General features: G+C 43.1%; 4 protein-coding genes across 5 annotated transcripts in view; 3 read left to right on the forward strand and 1 right to left on the reverse strand.

Moving 5' to 3' along the window:
* The window catches only part of LOC311015324 (uncharacterized protein), a gene marked incomplete at its 3' end in the record, with an annotated part of 558,532 nt that overhangs the window by 144,026 nt on the left and 396,091 nt on the right, over positions 1 to 18,415 (forward strand). The window contains exons 11-12 of the mRNA XM_084012477.1: positions 7,827 to 8,012; positions 8,637 to 8,693. Of these exons, the coding sequence (XP_083868603.1) occupies positions 7,827 to 8,012; positions 8,637 to 8,693 (243 nt within the window). The remainder of the gene's footprint in view (positions 1 to 7,826; positions 8,013 to 8,636; positions 8,694 to 18,415) is intronic.
* Positions 1 to 18,415, forward strand: part of LOC311010666 (NLR family CARD domain-containing protein 3-like) — a gene marked incomplete at its 5' end in the record, with an annotated part of 160,137 nt that overhangs the window by 116,373 nt on the left and 25,349 nt on the right. The window lies entirely within an intron of this gene.
* LOC311028678 (neoverrucotoxin subunit alpha-like) overlaps positions 1 to 18,415 on the forward strand; it is a 116,064-nt gene that overhangs the window by 72,300 nt on the left and 25,349 nt on the right. The gene's annotated exons all lie outside the window — the stretch shown is intronic.
* Positions 14,977 to 16,545, reverse strand: LOC311028891 (uncharacterized protein). Its single transcript, XM_084033692.1, has 5 exons — positions 16,356 to 16,545; positions 15,966 to 16,059; positions 15,766 to 15,853; positions 15,492 to 15,656; positions 14,977 to 15,393 (listed from the first exon to the last, which is right to left on the reverse strand). The coding sequence occupies exons 1-5, from the start codon at positions 16,387 to 16,389 to the stop codon at positions 15,097 to 15,099; spliced, it is 678 nt and encodes a 225-aa protein (XP_083889818.1). The 5' UTR covers positions 16,390 to 16,545; the 3' UTR covers positions 14,977 to 15,096.

Consider the following 18,415-nt stretch of genomic DNA (forward strand, 5'->3'; position numbering starts at 1 on the left):
CTGGCTGGAGTTCAGGGAGGTGGTGGTCTTCGGGGTGGGGCTGGCCTTCGGGGAGGTGGTGGTCTTCAGGGTGGGGCTGGAGTTCAGGGAGGTGGTGGTCTTCAGGGTGGGGCTGGTCTTCAGGGTCTGGCTGGAGTTCAGGGAGATGGTGGTCTTCAGGGTGGGGCTGGCATTCGGGGAGGTGGTGGTCTTCAGGGTGGGGCTGGCCTTTGGGGAGGTGGTGGTCTTCAGGGTGGGGCTGGTCTTCAGGGTCTGGCTGGAGTTCAGGGAGGTGGTGGTCTTCAGGGTGGGGCTGGCATTCGGGGAGGTGGTGGTCTTCAGGGTGGGGCTGGCCTTTGGGGAGGTGGTGGTCTTCAGGGTGGGGCTGGTCTTCAGGGTCTGGCTGGAGTTCAGGGAGGTGGTGGTCTTCAGGGTGGGGCTGGCCTTCGGGGAGGTGGTGGTCTTCAGGGTGGGGCTGGTCTTCAGGGTCTGGCTGGAGTTCAGGGAGGTGGTGGTCTTCAGGGTGGGGCTGGTCTTCAGGGTCTGGCTGGAGTTCAGGGAGGTGGTGGTCTTCGGGGTGGGGCTGGCCTTCGGGGAGGTGGTGGTCTTCAGGGTGGGGCTGGTCTTCCGGATGGGGCAGGTCTTCGGGGAGGTGGTGGTCTTCAGGGTGTGGCTGGTCTTCCAGATGGGGCTGGTCTTCCAGGTGGGGCTGGCCTTCGAGGAGGTGATGGTCTTCGGGGTCTGGCTGGAGTTCAGGGAGGTGGTGGTCTTCGGGTGGGGATGGTCTTCGGGGAGGTGGTGGTCTTCGGGGAGGTGGTGGTCTTCGGGGAGGTGGTCGTCTTCCAGGTGGGGCTGGTCTCGGGGAGGTGGTTGTCTTCCAGGTGGGGCTGGCCTTCGAGGAGGTGATGGTCTTCAGGGTCTGGCTGGAGTTCAGGGAGGTGGTGGTCTTCAGGGTGGGGCTGGCCTTCGAGGAGGTGATGGTCTTCGGGGAGGTGGTCGTCTTCCAGGTGGGGCTGGTCTTCGGGGAGGTGGTCGTCTTCCAGGTGGGGCTGGTCTCGGGGAGGTGGTTGTCTTCCAGGTGGGGCTGGCCTTCGAGGAGGTGATGGTCTTCAGGGTCTGGCTGGAGTTCAGGGAGGTGGTGGACTTCAGGGTGTGGCTGGTCTTCCAGGTGGGGCTGGCCTTCGAGGAGGTGATGGTCTTCGGGGTGGAGCTGGTCTTGTTGGAGCTGGGGCTGGGACTGGGACTGGGACTGGGACTGGGACTGGGGCTGATCTGTTGTGGAGAACAAAGTAAGCAAAAATTTAAATTCTGTACACATGGTCAGAAGAATCTTCAGAAAACAATAATGAACTCTGCATGAAACTAATCTTACCTTTTATTTTGAGTATAAACTCATAAGCTGTCTTCATGTTAATCAGGAAGTCGCTTAGTCGCTTATCATTTGGCAGATTGGTCACCACATCTGCCACCCACTTGCCCTTGCTGTTCCTGTGGCTGGTGAACAGGATTGGCGTAGAGCCCAAGGCATAACGTTTTTGAACCTGAAATTAAACAAGCACATTAGCAGTACACAATTAAACTACATTGCTACATAAATCTACTATCTAGAGACCCAATCTGGCAGAAAATAGTTTTGATCACTTTCGTGATAATTAAATAGTGTTTTCCATGTGATTAGAGACATACTGTGAAATTGATACACAGAACTATTCATTCATGAGGATTTTTTAATTGCAACTGCCGGTGCTCAATTTCAGTTGAAAATAACTGATCAGATGTTGTGACAGTACTAAATATGGGTTCCACTCCACACTGGAGTGGGTTATTATATTACTGCGTACACAACTGACATAATCAACTTCCTTTACAAATCATTGTCTTTTTTCATCTTACACACATTACTTTGTACAACCAACATTCACATAGTGTAATGCGCTAGGTGATGGTGGTGTAGTGAATAGAGGTCTGGGTTTCTAAACACTGTGAGGCTAGTTTCTCATCGCAAGACTCCTACCCCAGTGTGGACTGAGGACAGTCTGGAACTGATCTGATCTTAACTCTTTAGCAGGCTGAGTGTTACCAGTTTATGTGTGGGCTATGCAGTGGTTTACTAGTTGGCCTGTGTTGTTGGCCATTTACTCTGTGGAAATCTGGAGTAACTAAGAAAAACACTGACATAGTTGATGGTTCAAGTGAAAACATTAGGAAATCTTTTTGGTAGAGTATGTATATTTTAGAAACTGGTGTTGTGTACCAGGATATTGTTAAAATGACCCACAAAGCCATTTAGAATACATGCTGCATTCATTTAGGACCTCTGCCACAGAAAAAAAAGTCCACAGCCTATAAGGCCAACTTAAATCATCAAAATGTTAAAAATCCTGTATCTTAACCTCAACTTCTGTTAACTTCAAAAAAGCATGTATATTCCAGATATTTATTTCAAGTTTGTATTGAACAGATGAACTATTGTTTTTCTTCTGATCTATGCATCCACAGACGGGGTCCTTGCCCCATCACACATTATCAATGAAAAGTGACAGAAATCATGTTGGGGGGGACTGACTTTCTTGAGGGAGAGAGATTCTATTTTCTGGACTGATGGAAATGATCCCCTTAAGACGGACAGATGGATGTGCATGTTAAGGTAAATACTGTGCGTAGTTTACCTTAACATGCACACATTACCGCTCAATTCATGAAGTATGAGCAGTTTTACTTACAGCAATATTGGCGGAGGCCACCACCCGCGCTGCATTCCGCTGGTTTATGACTCCCTGCCCCCACTCACTTGTGTGCAGATCTTTGGATTTTTGCAGCTTCGGGTTTCTGCAAAGGCTTCTGAAACACCCGCTGCATGATCTACTGTTGGCCTGATTTGGCACTTTGCAGTGAGGGCAGGGTCTGAACTTTTGCTTTGTCATTCTGAAATGTACAACAGACAAACACACACAAAATATCAAACATTGATGCAAACACACGTCTGCTCAAAAAAGACATTCATGCACATTCAGGTGGGCAAGTCTGTTTGTTGCCCAACTGTTTTGTCAAACTGAGTAGGTCTACAGCTTAAGGATGGGTAAATAGCATGTTGAATTTTCAAACTAACAGCCACCTTAATATCCTGGCAATAAGTCCCCTTAAGTTTTAGATAATAGCTTACTTTAACATCTACACCCAGCAAACAAGAGTAAACAAATGTCAAAGTTACAGTTACTTATTTGGCATGCTACTTTATCCTGAATATTGGCCTAGTTTACATTTTCAAGACAGCACTATGCTTAATTTAGCACTAATCTCACATTATCATTATGTTTGCTAGCTTAAAGCACACGTAGCTAGCTAAGAGGCTAACCTATATTGTGCAGCCTGTTGCACATTTCAACAAGGTATTACATATCTCTAACCCATGAAATTGATACAGTGCAGTCAGAACGACAACAACGGTGGTTTAAGATCAAATACAGGACATTTCCAACGTATTGTTTGCATGCATGCTGAAGTTACTTCATAGACAGTAAAGTTGTACGTAGCAGAGTCGAAAAACGCAATGATCGTCGGGATCGTTGTATGTGCGCACTGACGTGTCACGTCAATGGTCACGTGGCAAAATAAATCATAATAGAAATGATGCATTCTGCTCAATATCCTCAGCTTACTCCACCTGCTCTCGAGCAAAATAAAATGATAGGAAATGAATATAGTCCATTTAAGGATATTTAATATTGGCCCTCTGCTTCTTAATCATGGAGAAATAACAACTTCAAATAAGTCCAACATTTAAACACTGTAACCAATGGATGATATTAAGCTTAAAGCATATCGTTTTACAGAGAAACAGCCGATATGTTGTGACCTGTTGTGACAAAACATGTGATTCAGTTAACAGTTACCATGGAAACGAACGTCTCTTTCTTCGTCTGTATCCGACGGTGAGGGATTTACATGCGGGTCATAGAATATGAATGAAAATGAAAATGTGTCATTAATTTGTTTGTTTGTTATCCAACTCCACTTACTCAGGAGCTAAATACTAATAAAACAAATACAGTCAAGCAACCCGCACGTTGGCTAATCCCCTTGCAGTATGTGACGAGTAGGGATGAGACTGTGTTGGCCAAAGTGATGCACCATGCACGATAAATGATTGCCTGAAGGAAAATATGTCTTCCTATTTATTTATTTGTTTGTTTATAATCCAACTCCATGGTCATATCCCCTTTGCGTCACTGTCGGACGCAGAGGGTCCCCTCTGCGTCCGACAGTGACGCAAAGGGGATATGACCAATCGTCAGTATGTGACGAGTAGGGCTTATCACAGACAGAGGGAAATGACTTCATAAATTCATGCAGAGCTGCTTCAGTATGCTTTGACTCAAATACACGGTCCCACTGTATGTTCTGTACGTCTTCAATAAAGGCATTATCACAGAAATGTCTCTTCTATATCATTTTAGGTCCAGCTTTGGGGACTTTCACTTTTCTTGCATAGCAATCATGTTATGATCACTAAATCCAATTGGCACTGAAACGACCTTTGAGCATTTATCTCCTGAATTAGTAAAAAGATGATCTATGCAAGTTGAAGACAATACACCTGCATTGTTGATATTTATTCTGGTTGGTAGATTTATCATTTGAGCTAGGTTACATACGGTGGCAGTGTCATTACGCTTTCTTTTCATAGGGCAGTTTTTTGAGAGCCAGTCTATATTTAAGTCTCCTAAGAAATACATTTCTCTGTCTGTGTCAGAAACATTCTGAAGCATTGCACAGACTTTTTCAAGATATGCTGCATCCGAGGAAGGTGGTCTACAGCAGCAGCAGATTAGTCATGGCTTTAGATGTGGCAAGTGAACCTGGATCCAGATTGATCTACATCTGTCAAGTCCAGATCTCCTCTTTGTTTTATTGGAATGTGGTCTTGTACATAAAAGGCTCCTCCTCCCCCGTATCTGTTTCTATCAAGTCTAATTATATTGTAATCTTGTATAAATACCTCAGTATTGTCAATTGAATCGTCCAAATGAGTTTCAGAAATCGCTACTATATGTAGATCATTTTCAACATTATTTTACTCAACTCAGTTACCTTGTTTTTCAGACTACAGATGTTTAAGTGGGCAACTTTGAGTCCTTTTTTGGGAAGTTTGATAGACATTTAAAGTTAGTAAGGATTTGCAGAATAGATGTCAACTCTAAAAAATAAAAATAAAACCCATAGTAAAAACACAAAAACATGTAGATCAGCAAACCACAAACTATGCAAATGTTTCCAAATCCTTTAAGCTCCTGACCATTAGCACTTGTGCCTGCTCAGGTGCACCATTTAGCTTTATGTAGACTTTGCAGTTGGACGACCATGTTGCTTGTATTTTTCCCTCTTTGCGTCGGTACCGAGCTCTTTTAGCGATGTCAGCATTGCTCTTCTGGTTGGCGTTGCTCGTCTGGTTGGGAATAGAATGTTTGATAGTAGTTTTCAAAGCGTTGTTTAACTTTCTCTGGACAAGTTTCTATTTCTTTTGTTGCAGAATTTCTTCTTTTATGTTTAGTTCTATCCGCTTGTTGTTTTCTTAACTTCTATGATAGAAGTTTCAGTGATTTCCCACCGACTTCATAGTATTGTTGCTTTGTGAAAAGGAGTTTTCTTTGGATTTCCTGAGTATTTATTTCATCTATTTTTGTTTTTCATTGTATAATCTTATGTTTGTTGTCATCTTGGGGAGACTTTGCATGTTGGTTCTGTCGTCTCTTCAAGTCCTCTTCTCATGTTCTAACTTTTTCTTCTCTAATTGTCTTCTCATATGAGGAGATGGCTATTATTTGACCCCTGATCACCGCTTTTAGTGCATCCCAGAGAATAGCTGGAGTCACTTCTTCATCATCATTATTTTCCAAATCCATTTTAATTTCACTTTTCAAGGTATCTTTAATAACTTGGTTATTGAGAATGTTTGAGTTCAGTCTCCAGAGAGTGGACTTCCTCTTCCTGTTCAACTGGACTGACATAGAAATGGGACCATGGTCTGAAATAGTACTGGCTCCTGTTTCACAATCATCCACTCAACTTGTTTTCCCACATTGATTTTCTGCAGAAGACATGAACACACATTCTTTGCCGTTCCTTCTTTCTCTGTACCTCTGTTCCCTCACCATACAAGGCGGCAGTGTGTTACCCCAAAATACATCAAACACATAAACACATCATTTTAATATCACAGGATGTGACAGAGCTATTTAAATGGGCAGGAAAACATTTAAACGCAACAACAAATCTCCTCAAAACCATGACAAGATATACAGGAGGGAGAACAGCGACCTCTGCTGGGCAAATTAAAACAGTACGTGGATGGGAGAAAACGAAAACGAAACTTCTCACCTGTAGCACAAGTAGGCTACAGGTCCCCGTCCCATGGAACAGGAAGTAGCTGTTTGTGTGGTTAGACTGCAGCGTTTCTCTCCGCCTCCTGTTGATCACATCTACTTCCCCAACGAGGCGCGGCTCATCTGGAACCAGCCTCATATATTCATGTGAAGACTGAAGCCCTTGCTGTCTGTGATCACCTGTCGACGGCGGCCTGAGGTAAGCTGACGACAGCCGATGGGAACTTGTGATGACTGATATGTGGGCTGCTTGTGGCTCCGTGATGCGGATCACGTTGGTGCTGGTTTACCGGAGACCTGTTCTTGTGTAACGCTGGCTGGATGTGTGGAGATACCATGAAGTACACACGTCCTGTACTCGAGTAGAAGTACGCATACTTGTGTTCAAAAATACTCTGGTGAAAGTAGAAGTAGGCTACTGGTTCTACTTCTTTACTTAAGTCAAAGTGTAAAAGTACTGGCTCTGACATCAGGAAGTAAAAAGTATCACTATGAAGGACAATTCTACTGGCTGTTTGTTGACAAGACCAACTGAAACTCTCGTCAAATTAATAAGAAAATAAATAATCGTTGATTCCCCTCAAATGTATTAAAACTAAAGTAACAAGCCTGTTTTGAAAATGTGATGAGTAGAAAGTACAAATATGAGTTGTTAAATGTGAAATGTGATTTAGGAAGGAAGACGAGCTCTTCTTGTCCTGGTTCTTGTTTGCTTGTTTACTCCGTCGGCTGCATAGCTGTGAAGTTATCGAGTTCACCGGCCGTTTGTGCTTTTGACTCACATCTAGAAAACTGGGCTCATGTGGGACACGCCTGATCTCCAGTCCCTTTATTTCCTGTTCCAACTAAATCTAGTCATCAGGACGGTTACTAGGTTTACACTGAAATGACGCAGCTTCAAGGGGGCGGGGTCACAGAAAAGGGGCAGGGCTAATGTCAATCAGAAGCTGTCAGTGACGTATAGGATTCTGACTAAATGAATGTTGAGGATATAAATCAGTCATAAATATTGATCAAATCATGTTTGTGATTCATTCAAGCAACAAAATATGCATCGAGTTGTTGGAATGTGTTTTGGTTTGTTGGTCTCTAGTCGTCCCACTTTCTCAAATCTGATGCTAATGTGGGACAGCATGCTTTGGGTCATCTGGGACAGTCATGGAAGCTCTCTAAACGGGGAAAGGTGCATTCAGGGACTTCCTGAATCAAACCAGGAAGGAGGAACTACCTGCAGATGTCAGACAGGGCTTCATGGCAAATACAGTCGGTCCCGGTCTAAACACTGATTGTCTAGATAACTAGCACATACTCAGCTAGCTCTATAGCTAGCAACATTAGCCTGCCAACTAGCCCAGTTAACTCCTTGGTCTCATGCTGGTAGACAATGTTCTGTTCTCTCGCTCTCTCTATCGGATTCATGAAGCTTAACTAGTGAGAATCTGAAATCTAAATGTATTGTATCAGGATGCAGGAGCAGAGACCAGACTCACCTGGACCTGGACCTGGACCTGGACCTGGACCCAGCTGTGTGTCCATGAAGAGTGACCGGTCTACCTGCAAAACGGCATTGACCCAGAAAACACCCCAGCCAAAAGGAAAAAGAAAGACTCGGCAACAGACACAGACGACCGACAAACCACAGAAATTAAGGTCAGTCTGCTTGACAGCATAAACAACAAACTGGATCTTCTAACATCACGAGGAAGTTAAAGACATGCAATAGCCTGGAATTTCCCCAAAACAGCATTGTAACACTGCAAAAACCAGACCTGTTAATACAAATGCATATTGTTACTAAAGAAAATAAACTGATGAAAGAAAGTGGACCTACAAACCCGCTCCATGCACGACATCCCAGAATCGTTAATCCCAGACTTCATGACAACCTCACGTAGAGGAGGGTCTGTTCTAAAGGGGATCTGAGCCTCAACAGGCCAGCCACCTCCTGCTGGGTCTGGTGGCGGCCCAAAGGAGGTGAGGACAAGACAGCAAGGAGGAGGAGACGGGAGACAGATTTAAACTTGTATAATCCAGTTAAAACCTACATTTAAATAATAAATAAATCCAGAAAGTTCTTCCCGGATCCAGCTGTCCTGACCGGTTCTGACTGCCCCATAGCCACGCCAATGCCTCTTTGTCCATAGAGCCTGACCAGAGATAACCCTCTCCTTATATATTTATTATTATTATTTTCTTTCTTTTTTCCTTTCCTCTCCCTCACTTTGATTAATACTCTCCTCCTTTTGCTCTTTCCTCTCTCTATCTTTCACACAGAAAACTCCTCCATTCACCCAGTGAACGGTCTATGGCTGAACAAGCTGCTGATGGAAGGTAAGAACTGAACCTGGACTCTCCTTGGAGGATAAATCAGGTCTAGACCAGCCAGAGAAAAGTTAAGAGTCAGAGAGAAGCTAACTTGGCTAACGTCACAGCTAATGCCAAAGAAGTGGATCTACACTAAGCTCAGCTTAACTAAGCTGGGTTTACATCGGAGCTACTTGAACAAACAAGAGTCTCGGTCGGTCGGTCAGTCTTTACAAAAACATAGCGACTCTACTGGTGTGGCATTGAATTGCATTTCGACACGTATACCTCACCATCACAGTCTCCAAGCAACTGCGTGGCCGTTGCGTGATCACTACGCGGAAGCATAACCGAGGCTTTACTGTAGTTTTCAACTGGCTGTACAAGTAGTGTCTAGTGCTGTCTTGAGCATTTCCAGGTAGCGTCACCGAGTTCTGACCTTTGCATTGGAAAACACTGAGAGAATAACATGTCATAATGAAAACATGACAAAGCCATTTGACTATCTTGTTCATAAACGATGGTGTCAAAACTTTCATTTTGATGACACTGGCAGTTTCATTGCCATGAATACTTGCTTTTGAGGAATGGACTATCCATTTTGAGCAAGTGACGTGATTTTGCAGGTTATCCACTAGGTTTTGCAGTTTGCACTAATTGTTTTGAGAAATGCATTAACTGCTGTGCAAATGCTAATAGTGATGTGAGAAAAGCACTCAAGCCACTGAGAAAAACTGTAACCAACGACATGTCAATGTCGTTTAAATCAGTGGACGTTTTGTTTTTACATGTTTTAACAATGTCCAAAAGTTCTTTTTTCATCTACTGCCTTAAGAAACATAGAGCAGGGATTTATCTCCAATAAATTCTCATACATTTCTCCAGATGTCCCTGGATCTGGGATTTGTTTAGGCAGGTCTGGTCCAACATTTACAAAAAAATGATTAAAGCTGTTAGCTACATCCTCCATATTATCATTTTCTTTGTCCTTCAATAAAATATTTAGTGTAGTTTGTCTTCCCCGCGCCATTTCTGATAATACTATTAAGTATACTTGTTACGCCTGGCCTAGGGGTTGCCAGGACATAACACATGTGACCCCTCTCTTTTCCCACTCCCAGAATAAACCACACAAAACCAGAACGGATGCAGTCCAAAATAAAGGGGATTTATTCACCCAAACAAGAGAGGCTTCAGGGTGACAATACCTAAAACAACAAACAAAACAGCTGGGTGGTAAAACTAGCTTTCCTATCCAAAATAAAAGGAAACCAAATACAGGTTGTCTTACCTCACTGCCTAAGGCTTAAGGCTACTCACCACTACTAAAACTGGACTGACTGCAAAATAAAAAATACACTGTGGTCCAGAAACTCTGCCACCTCCATCAGTTTACACTGGTACGAACGAAAGGCAACGAGAACAAGCAACGAGGGTGTCAATGTCAAAGCAATGGGTCAGCATGCAAGGGAGAAGGGAGAGTGTTGTAGCCAATTTGGATCTGTGTGTGTGTGTGTGTGTGTGTGTGTGTGTGTGTGTGTGAGTGAATGTGGGTGTGTCGGTGGTGAGGCACTGTGGTTGCTGTGGGTTACCTGCGCACCTGTGGGCATGGGTGGTTGATTGGTCACAGAGGTTAGATGAGGGAGACACATTTCAGGAGTGACTGGGAAATCATGATCAGAGAAGCCACACAGTTTTTCAACCGTGTCTGTGTGTGATGGCTGGATGGGTTTTGTATCACAATGTAGTGTTTTTGTATGAGTTCATTTTAAGTCTATTGGCACCCGACCTTTTGTAGATGCCTTTTTAAAGATTTAATGATTAATAAAGTGTCAAACTCATTCCCCATGGAGGACCTCAGTTTTGTAACACACCAGCATGAGTTGGAAACGACTTCAGATTTCCTCAAGTGGCCTTTTTGTAGTTAGATTGCCACTACATTTTGTTGAAAAACTTAGCTCCTTGCTGCACTCCACCCTATTCCATGCCAGCTGATTCCAATCAAGTGGATGCATGCAGACAAAGAAAGCCTGGCCAAAGTAACGCTGAAGAATCACGGTAGGACTGATTGAGAATTGTTAAGCCGTGTGGAAGAGATTGGCCTTCTCACAAAAAGGATACAGGTAAATCCTGCTACAATTCAAAATAAAGCCTCCGGCCTTTAAATCAGTCAAAATGGATGACGTGGCAGCAGCTGTCAATCAAGGTGAAAAGGAAATTGAACGTGATAAAAGATCAGTCAAACTCACAGTTAAAGCACTGGAAGCAAAAATAATATCACAACAAAAGGAAAGGAATCTCAGAATAAAGAAACTACATAAATTAACAAAGGAAGTTCAGCAATTAATGACTTCAAAGGAAAATGTGTCTGAGGTGCAAACAATGCGTGAAGTGTTCTTAAAGCTGTGTATGGAAACCAATGAGTTGCAACAATCATTGAAATCAATGTTACCTGAGGATGAAATGTCAAAACAAGATGAATGGTATGAACCTCGAATGCAAAATAATAAAGAAATAATACAAAAAATGGAAAGGTGGTTGCTTGATAAAAAGGAGCATGATGATGATGATGATGATGACGTTGAAAGATACAATGAAGCTGCTGCTGGAAATGCAAATGGGCTTAATGATGATGATGATGATGCTGCAAATACAAACTTGCTTGATAATGCTGCTGTTTCTGTGGTCAATGATGATATTGCTCCTGGCGACAGCATTTCTAACATTGGTCGTAAAACATGTTCATCAGCTGGCCGCTCCAGCCACAGGTCTTCAACATCCTCTGCGTGTTTAAAGGCAGAGGCTGAAAGGGCTGCTCTCCTTGCAATGGCAGCAGGCCTCAAAGAAAAACATGAACTGGAAGCCCAGGAGGAGCAAATCAGAAAGAAAAAGGAGCTTTTGGAATTGCAAAGTCAAATTGCTGCTCACACTGCAAAGGTTACAGTGTTGAAGTACAGAGAATCTGATGCTCAGAGCTCCAGAGCCTATTCAAATGGAATGAATTCGTATCTGGAAAGATCAAAACGTAAATCATCTCTCAGACCCTCTGTTACAGAATTTGTTCCACAAGGTTTAAAGCATCAGTTCAATCTTCCACCATCAGGAGGCAGCAAGGCTGCAATGCCAATGGAGGCACAGCCCAAAAAGCCACATCCACCGCTAGGAGGGAGCAAAGCTACCATATCAATGGGTGCACGACCCAAGGAAACATTTGCACATGGTGGACCAAGGCCTTATGTTCCAAATCCAAAACCAAGCATGTCTCAAGGATTTCAGGAAACATTTAATGTGCATCACATACAGGAACCCACCATGCATTTTACACAGGAATCTATTCAACGTACTGACTTAATGCAAAACGATGTGTATCAAGACAATCTGTTAACTATCATGCAACGGCAAAATGACATTACTGCCCTTCTGATACAGCAACAGTCTTCATTGTCACTCCCTCCAAGAGATATACCAACCTTTGATGGAGACCCACTTGAGTATAGTGCAATCCTAAGAGCATTTCAGCACGGAGTAGAAGGAAAGGCTGCTAGCAGTATAGACTGCTTGTATTTCCTAGAACAATATACAGAAGGACAACCAAGAGAACTGGTTAAGAGCTGTCAACACATGCCACCCGACAGAGGATACCAAAGAGCAAAAGAACTTTTACTAGAACGCTTTGGAAATGAGCAAAAAATAGCCAGTGCATACATGGAGAAAGCTCTGGGATGGCCACCAGTAAAGTCAGAGGACATCAAGGCGTTGCAAGCTTTTTCATTGTTTCTCCGTGTTTGCTGTAATGCAATGGAGGATGTCAGTTACATGTCAGAGATGAACATGACATCCAACATGCGTGCCATTATCCTGAAGCTACCCTATAAATTGAGGGACAAATGGAGAAACACTGCTTATGAGCTGCAGGAGAAGCACCACCGTCAAGCAGGCTTCAGTGACATTGTCAAATTCATTGAGAGACAAGTGTCTATTGTTTCTAATCCACTTTTTGGAAACATTCAGGACACAGCCATTTCATCACAAGATCATAAAATTGGAAACAAAGTCTCACAGGCTCGAATCAAGGGAAAAGGAAGTAGTTTTGCAACTTCTGTGGCAGCTGTCTATTCTAAACCTGTGACTCAAATGCAAAAGGAGAAAAACTTACCTGATAAATCAATAAAGGTGTCTTGTCTGCTGTGTGAAGAGGGTCACAAATTGGAGTTGTGTCCCAAAATGGAAAGGAAGTTGCATCGAGAGAAAATCGACTTCTTAAGAGAGAAAGGTGCTTGTTTCGGTTGTTTAACTGTTGGACACATGAGCAAAGACTGTCATAGGCGTCTGTCTTGCAAAGTGTGTAACCTGAAGCATCCTACCATGCTCCACATTCATTCAAAGAAAGAGATCAAACAAGAGGACACACAGCAGGAGACAACAGAGAACAGTCATGTAGTTCCTCCTAAGACATGCGGCCATATAGGGGCCGGACCACAGGATTGTGTCTTGGCAATTGTACCTGTACAGATCAAGGCCAACAAAGGCAGCAAGATACTCACCACGTATGCGTTCTTAGATCCCGGCAGCACTGCCACTTTCTGCTCTGAGCGACTCATGAGGGAGCTAAAGGTCAGAGGAAGAAGCGCCAAATTTCTCTTGAAAACAATGAACCAAGAAGGATTTGTGGACAGTCACATCATCTCAGGACTGGAGATAGCAGCACTCAATAGTAACACCTACTTCAAATTACCTGATGTGTACACACAGTGCAGGATGCCTGTGACCCGTGATAACATTCCACGGCAGGAAGAGTTAAGTGCCTGGTCTCATCTCAACTCTGTTGAAATTCCTGTCATTGATGCTGATGTGGAACTGCTAATCGGAACCAATGTTCCTAAGGTAATGGAACCGTGGGAGGTGGTAAACAGCAATGGATGTCAAGCTATCTAGTGTTTGTGCAGCTTCCCTGCTTGAAAGGGATTGGTACAGACCATAGGAGGTTTAACTGGGTTCCACTCATGCAATGACCACACCGTTTTCCTTCTTTAACTCCTCTTTACTTTTCTTTTTGTATTTTCACAGGTACAGGTAAGTTGTAGCAGGTAGGTATTGCTAGGTATACTGCAAGGTAAAAAACCTTTAAAGAAACCAAAATAACTACAGTAAATGCAGTGCAGAATGAAATAGTAAATACAAACATGTTTTTCATTTGTGCATTTAAATACTTATAAATATAAATATATAAATATAAATATTATTAATAGTTTTTAATGTCTAAGCATATTTTCATGAATTCTGTTTTAAATATATGAAACCATTTTTAACTGCTTTAAATATCAATTCATTTTTAAATGCACAAATTCATCTTAACTGTTTTTTTTTTTTTATATATATATATATAATCACTCATTTGAAATGTAAATATAAATAGATCAATAAAGTCAAATAGAAATAACTTTAGCAGTATTCAGATCATTTCTATCAATCTACAGATCAAAAAATAAACCCCATTTGTTTTCAAACAATTTGCAGTCAAACAATCATGTGGCATCAAACACCAAACAATTGTCCATGCTTAAACGCACGTTTTAACGTGCGCTACAAGCGGTTGCGCAACTTTACAATCCTTACGCTAACAAAATCTTTCTCTTACCGGCCGTTTCTCCAGGCTTTTTATGGCTGTACCAGCGCTGCTTTTTCCACGTTTTCTAGCGCAGCTTTGCTGCTGCTGGACAGAACGCTGTCTGATTTGTTTGCAACTGGCGTTTCCTGAAAGAGTCTCTCTTCCCCTTTCTGTCCTTTCCGGTAAGGTGACGCAATGACGCGGATTTCCCAGGTAACGCTCTGAGGAGGGATTCCCCCAGCTGTCAGTCGGCGCTGCATATTAAGGCCCAATCTCAATTCTCTTTTTTACCCCTTCCCCTTCCCCCTTCCCCTTCCCCTTGCCCTACGTCTTGGCCCTTGAAACAGAGTGTTAAGGGCTAGGGGTAACAACATACCCCTATGAATTGAGACAACACTCGTTACGGTTACGTCATCATACATCGTCGTACAAATATGTTGTATTTCTTATGTTCTTTTTGATGGTGGTGGTGGATATGAATGCAGATGTTCTAATCTGCATACTACTTTTAGTACTGTCTGTTTGCAATAAATATTTTTTACACACTGCATGGTGTTTTGTATCTTTTTCAGTTATTACAGTTTTGAATTTCATTGATGTTCAGAAACAATGTCTTTGTTAACCAACATCTCTTTATTGCCCAATAAAATTAACACAACGGGCAAACGCATTATATAAAAAATATATTATAACAAAGAACCATTACAAAAATAACTTAAATTACACAAATATTAAAAAGGCACTGAAAAGTATAAAAAACAAGGCACTGAAATGTATAAAACTGAGAATGTGCAAATAGCAAACATAAAACAAAAAACAAAACTACAGCTTATCTACCATTTTTTCAAAGAGGTTCAAGAACCTCTCGGTTTTGGCCTCACTCTCCTCATGGCGCCTCTGCTCTTTATGTGACTCCTCAGTGAGGTAATCAAGGACAGGGTTGTTCCTCTTTCTCTTGGGTGGGGGAGTTGGGGGGCCATCCATGGCAGAGGTAGAGGGGTGAGACATGGCTGCAGAGGTAGAGGGTCGAGACTGAGGTGAGGAGGTAGAGGACTGAGGTGAGGAGGTAGAGGTCTGAGGTGCAGAGGTGCTGGCAGCAGTTGAGGGCTCAACAATCTCCTAACGGAACAAGATATCTTGATTACAATCCACAAATTCTGTTGCTATAATGTTGCTATATATATATATATATATATATATTATACTGCATTACATACCATGAGGATTGGTGTGGGATCCTCATAAAAGGAGGCCACCACCACAGGAGGGTCGACTGAGGGCCTGTCACCCAACACCTCATGCATCTCCTCATAATACTGCCAGGTCGCAGCGGTCACTTCCCCCCTGTCTGTTCCTGACCCTGTTTTAGGAGTTCTTATCTCCTGGAAGGACACACAGCACACACAAAAGTAAAAATTAACAAATACATTATGCATTCATTGCCCTGCATTGACGATGTAAGGTTTTTTTCTTTAATGGAATATCACATACTTTGTATTTTTGTTTCAAGTTCTCCCACTTCTTTGAGGCCTGTTGGCCAGTGACCCTTCCCTCCAACCCCATTTCTGTAATCAGTGTCCTGTAGCATAACCAACAACAATGTACAGGTGCATGAACAGGAATGAATTACACATTATTACAATAACAACAATACAAATATGAATGGCTACAACATTGAACGCATGACTCACTCCCACATTTGCTTTGCAGCGTATTTCGACTTCAGAAATTTCTGCTCGTTTTCGTGCCGAAAGCGTATCAGCTGCCGTGTTTCCTCCGGCGTCCCTGTGTGATATAGGACAATATATGTAAAGCACGTATCGATGTCTTTAGTTGTCTACACTGATATCAAACGGAATTTGCTGCTAATTAAACTAGACATGCATGGAGTTCATTGCTAGTCAGAGAAATGCAGGATTGTTGTGCACTCAGCAATGTAACGTTAGCTTAGAAAACTCGCGATTTTCAAAAAAGTTTCAATTAAAGAATATGGTTGCAAGTATATATGTACAGGACTATTTAGAGCACAAAACAAGACTGTCGTAAATTTTAAATCAATTATTTCAGCCGAAAATACTTACATTTATGGGACTCTCGGGAAGATCTGGCCGCCATTGTTGCCGGTTGCGCAGTGTATTGTGGGTACCCCTTGGTTTAAAGTAAGCTCCCGATCTTACTTGGTTTTAAGGGGTATCTACCCCTTGCCCGATACCCTACCCCTCGATCGAAATGAGAATTGAGATAGCCCTTCGTCTCACGGGCACGCGCAAAACCAAGGGGAAGGGGGAAGGGGAAGGGGTAAAAAAGAGAATTGAGATTGGCCCTAACCCCTTCATATCCAGCGGGGATTTTCCAAGTTGACTTCACAATGGAGAAGGACCTTATGCCATCAAAACCCTACTGGGTTGGGTTATCAATGGACCATTGAGAGGAGGCAGTGATATTAACAGCGGCTGTCATACCATTACTGCTAACCGAATATCCATTGCTCACATAGAAGAACTGCTGGTGAAGCAATATAACCACGATTTCAATGAAGAAATCAACAGATGAAAAGCCAGAAATGTCCAGAGAAGATCTCAAATTCATGGATATTATGAACACCTCGGCCGAACTTAACAATGGACATTATTGCTTGAGATTACCTTTCAGAAACGATGATGTTATCATGCCCAATAATCGCCACGTTGCTGAGCAGAGGGACCGCTGTCTGAAAAGGAAAATGGAGAAAGATGTTACATTCAAAGAAGAATACACTCAGTTTCTCAGTGATGTCATAAGTAAAGGTTACGCAGAGAGAGTGCCAGAACACCAGCTGGAAGGGAAAGCAGGCAAGGTTTGGTACATCCCACATCATGGCGTGCGCCATCCAAAAAAGGGAACCCTGAGAGTGGTGTTTGATTGCGGTGCAAGTTTTAAAGGCACCTCTCTCAACAGTCAGTTACTGCAGGGGCCGGACATGACAAATTCTCTGTTTGGAGTTCTCACAAGGTTTCGTCAAGAACCTATTGCAGTGATGGCGGATGTACAGGCAATGTATCACCAAGTCAACGTTGCAAAACAGGACATAGACTTCCTCCGCTTCCTTTGGTGGCCGAATGGCGATCTGGCACGACGTCTCACTGAGTACAGAATGACAGTTCATCTGTTTGGCGCAATATCATCACCTAGCTGTGCTAGCTTTGCTTTAAGAAAGGTCGCTGAGGACAACAAGGCAGCCTTTCCAGTATATGTCATTGATACCATCAAGCACAACTTTTATGTGGATGACTGCGTGAAGTCCTTATCTTCAGAAACTGAAGCTACAGCATTGGTGAGAGACCTGACAGCTGCATGTTGTTTGGGAGGCTTTCAGCTGGTAAAATGGATCAGCAATAACAGATCGGTGCTGGAATCCATTGAAGTGGAAAAGCGGGCCAAAGAAGTCAAAGAATTGGACTTTGACAGAGACAGTCTCCCTGTTGAGAGAACACTGGGGTTGCAGTGGTGCGCAGAAACCGACACCTTTAGGTTCAAGATGACAGTCCAAGAAAGACCATGCACAAGACGAGGTATTTTGTCTACTGTAAGTTCAGTGTATGACCCCATTGGATTTTTGGCCCCCTTTACCTTACCCGCCAGGTTGATGTTGCAAAACCTTTGTAGGCTGAGCTACAGTTGGGATGAGCCCATCCCTCAAAGCTACCAGCAGCAGTGGATCAGGTGGCTAGAAGATCTAAAAAGGCTCAGCATATTCAGCGTGCCACGATGCATCAAGCCCAAAGATTTCGGACAACTCATAAGTGCCCAGTTGCACAATTTTTCCGACGCCAGCGAGGATGGGTACGGAACGGTTTCCTACCTTCGTCTGCAGAATGAGCAGAACCAGGTTCACCTGGCTTTCATCCTGGGAAAGGCACGAGTTGCTCCAGTAAAGAAAGTGACAATTCCTAGGATGGAACTAACAGCTGCTGTGCTTGCAGTGAGGGTCGACAGGATGTTGAAAGCGGAGCTGCAGTTAAACCTGGAAAGTTCTATCTTCTGGACAGATAGTACAACTGTGTTAAAGTACATCGGGAATGAAACAAAGCGCTTTCACACCTTCGTGGCTAACAGGATTTCTGCTATAAGAGAAGCTACTGTCATCTCACAATGGAGGTAC

This window comes from Eutrigla gurnardus, assembly GCF_963514095.1.
Source record: "Eutrigla gurnardus genome assembly, chromosome: 1".
NCBI classification, from domain to species: Eukaryota; Metazoa; Chordata; class Actinopteri; order Perciformes; family Triglidae; genus Eutrigla; species Eutrigla gurnardus.

Bases quoted from the DNA above. Each gene is read 5' to 3' on its own strand.
- LOC311028891 (XM_084033692.1), bottom strand. From the start codon at position 16,389: ATGGCGGCCAGATCTTCCCGAGAGTCCCATAAAT. The intron at 15,854-15,965 runs GTGAGTCATGCG...GTTATGCTACAG, and splicing joins GCTGCAAAGCAAATGTGGGA to GACACTGATTACAGAAATGG. The intron at 15,394-15,491 runs GTATGTAATGCA...TTGTTCCGTTAG, and splicing joins ATCCCACACCAATCCTCATG to GAGATTGTTGAGCCCTCAAC.